Source organism: Juglans regia, chromosome 12, assembly GCF_001411555.2.
Source record: "Juglans regia cultivar Chandler chromosome 12, Walnut 2.0, whole genome shotgun sequence".
Taxonomy (NCBI): domain Eukaryota; kingdom Viridiplantae; phylum Streptophyta; class Magnoliopsida; order Fagales; family Juglandaceae; genus Juglans; species Juglans regia.
Window position 1 is genome coordinate 14494840 of NC_049912.1, and position 7343 is coordinate 14502182.

General features: G+C 37.8%; 1 protein-coding gene across 2 annotated transcripts; it reads right to left on the reverse strand.

The window, feature by feature from the left end:
* Positions 1-4674: 4674 nt before the first annotated feature.
* LOC118343948 lies at positions 4675-6821 on the reverse strand. 2 transcript variants are annotated; one of them, XM_035683321.1, is made up of 6 exons: positions 6352-6821; positions 6151-6240; positions 5896-6001; positions 5617-5750; positions 5391-5522; positions 4675-5218 (listed from the first exon to the last, which is right to left on the reverse strand). In XM_035683321.1, the coding sequence occupies exons 1-6, from the start codon at positions 6724-6726 to the stop codon at positions 4832-4834; spliced, it is 1224 nt and encodes a 407-aa protein (XP_035539214.1). In that variant the 5' UTR covers positions 6727-6821; the 3' UTR covers positions 4675-4831. The 2 variants fall into 2 exon arrangements, with proteins under 2 accessions (XP_035539214.1, XP_035539213.1); XM_035683320.1 differs by having other exon boundaries at positions 5617-5756.
* Positions 6822-7343: the final 522 nt, after the last annotated feature.

Consider the following 7343-nt stretch of genomic DNA (forward strand, 5'->3'; position numbering starts at 1 on the left):
TGGAATCCTTGAATCGTTTTATCAAGTGCTTGTTCAACGAGTCCATAATAATCACAAAGAAAAAAGGGGACAATCCTTGTCTCAAACCACACGAGCTCTTGAAGAATCCAACTGGGATACCATTCACCAAAACAAGGAGAACAGTGGTAACCCAATGCTTGATCCACGTAAACCACCTCTTCCCAAAACCATGCCTCTCAAGCAAGTAAAATAGGAAATCCCAATTCACATGGTCATAAGCTTTCTTCACGTCCAACTTTAATAGAATGCCTGGCACTCTAGTTTTAAATCAACTCTCCAAACATTCGTTTGCTATGAAACCCCAAGGTTCTAGCCAATTGTATGAGTACGGTCATGGAGAAAAGAATCTCGAAGTCTCAAAATGCCTTTGTTGAGGGAGACAAGGGCATTTTCTTCCCTCCCCTTCTTCTCTCTCCAGTGTCTCTCACACCAACCCCTCTCTCTCCCATATTCTTCTTCACACAACCAATGAACCCCGCACGCCGTCCACATCTAACCACCTCACGTCGTTGCCATCATCATTCGTCGTTGAAGCCACCGTCGGCATGTCACTGTTGGACTTTGAGCTTGGGTTATAGAACCATCAAACCCCCTCTCTGGTTCTCTCTCCCTCTTTAATGATTTGTGTTTTGCCGACCTCTACCCACCACCGTGTCAAACCCTCTGTGTCGAGCGCCACCTCCCCCACCATCTCGCACCTCTAATCGTAGCCTTGGTTTCGTCCATCGTGCCCTAGCTCCACGGCCCATAAATAGGCCGGATCTCCACCCTTCAAAACCCATCCCGAGCGACTCTTGCTCTCAATCTCGTCCTCCATCACTAATCTCTTAAGCTCTGCCTCTCTAGTTCTCGTTTTCGTGAATTAGGAAAATTTCTCCCTAACCTCCACCATGCACTGCAATGGGCCACCCCCTTCCAGCAGCTTCGCATTGGTCATCTGACTCTTCTTCCTCTGCTGGACCTCTTTCCCTCTAAGATCCACCCAACCCGTGTCTAGATCATCCTTTATTGTTTTGTGCCGCCGCCTACCACCACCCTCTGTCGCGAGATTCCCTTCATCCACCCTTTATTTTCATTAGATTTGCCTCCCACTATATTCCCAACTGTAAAGTCCCACGTGCTACCCGGATATGACGACATCCACTCTGCGTCGCAACTGCTATTGTTGTGCTCCACCACCCCTAGCACTACGATAGTAACTTGTGTGCCACTCTATTTTCATATTATTTTTTAGGTGGGGTTTGGATAGTGAGATCATATGAGATGGTTTTAGATGAAAGTTAAAATTTAAATAAAATATTATTAGAATATTATTTTTTAATATTAGTATTGTTTTGGTATTTGAAAAAATTGAATTGTTTATTATATTTTATATGAGAATTTAGAAAAATTATAATGATTAGATGAGATGAGATGGATTGATTCTTGAATCCAAATTGGGCCAGGAATCGTCAATTTTAACTAACTATTTTCAATCTCGTAGCACGCGCACGCACAAATGAGATACCTTAGACAACGCGCTCGATCATCCAAGATTGCCTTCCGCATTATAAGTAAAACCCTAGACTGACCCTTGGAATACTGACACTGGAAAACTATGTTTTTGGTGTAGTCTGGTTATGATTGGTCAAGTGGCCGAAGGCCCTATGAGGTGTTGGGAATCGCGTGTAGCTGTGGAAAAACTAGAATCTTTGAAATTGTCAAAACTGTGAAATCTATGTTGTTTGTTGTATTGTACATGCCATGTCATCCAATAACTGCCTATTGCATATTTATTATTTTATCTGTCATTATTATTGTGCTTTGCTGGTACTAGTGTCGTGAATTGGAAAATTGAATTTTTGTGTCAAAAGATTAAAGGTTGTAATTTTACGGGTGTGTGCGTATCACGACCTGAAGCCGAGATGGGGCATTATCTCGGTGGAGCTCCTTTGGTCACTCGGAAGCGTATAAAACTGAGTGACATTCCCTAAGTTGTCGCCGGGCAACAATAGGCTCGGACTTTGCATTAAAATAAAATGAGTTGAGGTCATTTTTGAAAAATGTGCATGTTTTACTATGAAAAGAAATTTGAACTACCTCAGTTATTTGTTCTGCATTACTCATGAGATTCTGTTTAAGAAGAAAGTATTTTCTGTCATGACTGGTGTAGACATGAGCTTATTTTTTACATTTTGTTTCTGAATTTTGAAAATGAGAGCGAATATGAAATTTGTGCATAAATTATGTTGTGATATGATTTTGTTCTGTTCCGAAGATTTTTGCTCAGTACTCTGTTTGGATAAGACGTGATTTCTGAAAACTTTTGGCATGACTCTCTGATTCTGAATTTGATTTTGTTTCCGTTCTATTCAGTTACGGCCCCGCCACGGGTGATAATAGTGGCATACGGCCCAACCATGGGTTACAATAGTGGATACGACACAACCACGGGTTATAATAGTGGATACGGCCCAACCACGGGTAATAATAGTGGATACGGCCCAACCACGGGTAATAATAGTGGATATGGCCCAGCCACGGGTTATAGTAGTGGTCTCTGTTTTGAGTGCACACCTTGGTGACAGAGTGTTTTATGTTCTGCTTGGCCATCCGCAGATGCACAACCCTACCACGGGGGTTATACATGGCCTCTGTTCTGATATGATGTTCTGATGATGATGATGATCATTTATGCTATGCCAAAGAATATTTTGAATGAAATTATTTCTAAATCTTCGCTTTGATATTTTTGCTAACATGTTTTGCTTCCGCACTCTGAAAATGAAAATATTTTGTTCTGCATTCTGATTTCTGTAGATGCTCATGTTTATACACTGGTATATGTTCTCTGCTTACTGAGTTGTTGACAACTCACCCCTTATCTCCATATATTTTTCAGATAATTTTGATGGTTCAAATGGAGAGCAAGAGTAGAAAGTTTAGCAAGGTGTGATGATCGTAGTGGAATAAGTGCCTGAGGGTACAAATGCTTATTTGAGAGTCGTAGTTAGTAAACTGATTTATTTTTTCGGGTATTTGATTTGATGAGTTGAGGATGTTTTCGAGTTTTTGGAGAATTTCTAATTTATGTTATTGGGGATTTCTTTATTGTCGCCATGGAGGATCTTAAATTTTTGGTTTGATTAAGTGTATTAATATTTTATGAAATTTTCTGGAGTTTATAGCTGTGTTATTTGAGTTAATTTTAAGTATTAAGAGCTAACTCTCTGGACCTCTGGGAACGGGGCGTTACACAGGGTGTGCGCATGGCATTTTCTATAATTTTTGAGAAGGAAATTGGTATTGTTAAATTTTTGGTAAGATTGAAAGATCTCAAAATTTTCCTTTGCTGTGAAATGTTTATATTTTCCTATGTTTGTATTTTGGGTGCCATTCCACTGGTTTTATTTGTTGAGATTGCAAAATCTCACTGTGCGAAACTGTAGACTTTGATGCAGATCTAGGACGATCATGAGCTTGAAGGACTGACCCCACCTGAGGAGCGAATACCTGGGGACTTCTTTCTTATCTTGTTGCTGTAATGTTGCTTTCTATTATCTAGTCGAATGACTATATTAATTTATGAATTATTTTGTTGGAGTTTGAAATTTTAATTTTTGGTACTCTTAGTAGTTCAGACTGCCCCTTTTTACTTATCCGCTGCATTTATAATTGTACACTTTTAAGTTGCATGCTTGCACACACTTGCTTTCATGTTGTGCTTAGGGTGTGTGATCGATGCGGTCAGCACCTCGGCATCGCGACTCCCTCGAGGTCGAGGGCGCCACAATTTGGTACATACCATAGATCAGTAACTTTCCAACCACTAAATGCTCAAGAGCTTGAAAGAGAGAGAAACAAGTATCATTTCCACCCAAAGGGAAAATAGAGATACAATTTTTTCCAAGTTGTTGCTCAATCATGTGATTGAACTATCTACTTGATGTAGACACACACACACACACACACACGTATACATCACTTCTTAGACTGGTTGAGAATGATTCTCACGTACACACACACACACACATATACATCAGTTCTTTTGTTTAAAATAGTTCTCTTCTTGGAGAAGCAATACATCATACTCTTTTTCTAAATTTTGAAGGAGATGAGGTCAAAATAAGGCTTGATTGTCAGTTTGAATCTTGTCTCTTAAAATAGAAAGATGTTGAAAAATACTCCCAAAGACAGATCGAAGACTAGTTCCAGTCTTGTAAGGCCAATTATTTCAAAAGTTCCAATTGGAGAATCAATTTATTCATGTTTACAAGATGATGATCCTATAGCTGCCTCCAATAGTGGAAACAAAGTCTAGTGGATTCAACTTGATGAGGGAAGGGAGGCAACATGGGAAGGGGATTCAATTTCTGAAGGAAAGGGAACTAGAGATAGTTTCTTCATCATCATTTATCTCCATTTCAATGAGAGTGGTTATAGAGAGCTTAGAGAGGACTTGAGAACTTGTGTTTAATTTATTTACAGTAGATTTTATACCCAAGACCTTAATATGGATGTACGCCTTAATTCCAAACTATGTCAATTTATGTCTTCCTTATTTTCTACTTTTTGTTCAAATTAAGCAAGCCATGGATGTCCACTATCAAGTACCTTTGTCTATATAAAGGCTAGAGCGTGTTATCCGACTATAGTACTATGGGGTACTCTCCGTGACAGAAAATGCACTAATTGGATTAATAAGTTTTATCATAAGAATATGCCAACAAATTACTTTACAATATTACAGCATTACACATTGAATAAAATTTAGACAAATAAGTACTTTCAACGAAGATGCCAATCAGGATAGCGTGTGAACTTAATTCCCTTAAAAAAAACTGATGAAACTTACTTCGAAGCCATCATCTCGCATTTTATTATTATCCGGATCCTTAATCCACTGCATATGAAAATCTTCTAAGACCTTCGGGATTTCTCTGCCAACTTTATTGAGCAGCACTTCTTTCTGGTTGTAGGTCAACACAAACCGTCCATCAGACCCACACTCGAAGTAACTTTGCAAGTCATCGTGTTCGATTAAATTTGATAAAACCCGAGCCTCCTCCCCTTTTTTATCGAGCGTTCTAATGCGACACAACCTTATGCGAACTTTTCGGTCCACCTCCTGATCTTTAATCACTTTTCTTGCTTTGTCTTCAAATTCCTTGATCCATTCTTCGTTGTTGCTTCCATAGTAGAAAGTGAAATTGCGTTCCTAATTTAATATCAATGCGTCAAAGCTCAGATTTTACTTAAATGCACATTGTGAGTTAATTTTTTTTGCTTTTAGTTTCAGAACTGATACGTGCATATGTCACCCAAGACATCATATTTAATACATGATGATGTATGCACAAGCAGTTAGAGTTGTGGAAATAAAACTATACCCCGTGCGGTCCTTTCTGAAAATCGGGAGACGTTGGTTTCTGCGGCTTTTCATTTGGGCGATGGAAGATATTTTTAAGGATGCGGTCCATGTGGATCCATAGTATTTGGGTCAATGCATTTGGGCCTTCAATCTGTTGCGATATTGACTTTTGTCAAATATGATGAAGGAAACAAGTTTCTGGCAAAATTGAAAAAGAGAAGTATTGGATCCTTTAGAAAGCTAACCAGTTTGTCCGTAGAAGCGTCGGTAAGACTAGCCCGCAGATTATTGTCAACTAAAATCAGCTCCATGAAAGCTTTGAAGATTTCCTTGAGTGTTTCTGGAAATTCTTCCCAACATTGATCTGCCTGCATGTTCTCTGCAGCTAGCGAACAATTAAGTAATATCTAATTAATTTGTTGAGCATTTTGAAGCCAAATATATATTAATTCGTTGCTAACCTATCCTAATTAATATATATTAATTCTTTGCAACAGATTCAAGTATCCTAATTCGTTGCTAACCTATCCGTTTATTGCAAAGTTGTATGATCTGCATCTTGCGCAAGCTGAGGGTGATGCTAGATTTTTCAGCCAACAGCAGTAGTTCCGATAAAACGACCACCTCATCCTGGAATATTATTATTAATTAATGCGAATGTAATTAATTACTATATTTTACTACAAACATAATTGGAAAGGCAATTAATTAAAACGGTATATATCGTGCAATCTGATTTTCTTGGCCTCAAAATCTGGGCAATTATTTCAAATAATTACCATATTTGTGAAAAGTTGCTTGATTATACAGAAGAGGGGACTGAAGACGTTCTCTTTGGACAGCTTTTCCTCCAGATTTTCTAGATATTCCTGAGATATATGCACACCCATGATATTTATATGGATATATATAATAGGGTCGAAGAAATTTGAAAACAAAAGACTAACATATATATATATATAATATATATATTTGCATACCAGCAAAGCAGTGTCAACCATATGGGCAGCATGCTTAATACTGTTTTCCACGGCAACCAAAAGGTGATCACAGCTGGGATCAAAACTTTGGTGATCAGCAGTAGTACTACGAAAAGGGGTCGTTGTATAGGGCTGCTGTGCTGTAGATAACAGCATGATCTCTTTGCTAGCCATAGCATTGGTTATTCCAAAGCGAGGAACTTTTGAGGAAGAACAGGCAATAATTTGGCGTTTGTTTGATGGGCAATAGCGTGACTTTCTTATGAACATCGGAAGCGGAGAATAATGGTGAGAAGTAGTAGAGAGTAATTGGGGAGTTGTACTGTATGCTTTCAAATTAACTAGCATCATCATCCTGATCATGTTGGTGGCCATAGATATTATACTTGCAGTCTATTACGTACAAAACGATAGACGTTATAAGAAAGTTGTAAGGTTTGGGGGGAAGATCAAAAGATCAGAAAAGAATAAAATTGGCTTATAATGCATGCATGTACGTATGTACGCTGTGCAATATATAATGGAGTGGCGTTTTGTACGTTGTGCAAATATCATCTTTAATGAATACAACAAATTATTGGTTGGTAGTTGTTAAAATGAATATATTATGACTATTAGGGCAGGTTTGGTAACCAAAACAAAACATAAGATTCTCATTTTATCTCATCTCATCGGTACACATTTTTCAAATCTCTATACAAAATATAATAAATAATTCAACTTTTTCAAATCTCAATACACCTTTTTCAAATCTCAAAACAATAATAATATTAAAACATAATATTTTAAACTTCAAAACAAAATACAAAATTCTCATCTCACCTCCAAACCTGCCCTTAAACAATGAAAATTTTGAGTGTCAAAATATTGCAATATTGGTAATGATACCGGCCTTACACCTCCTTAATTTACTATTGCAATATGTAATTTTCTTTTAATTATATTCGCTCGAATATTGGACAGGATAACAATATTGAAAAATAGAAGAAAAA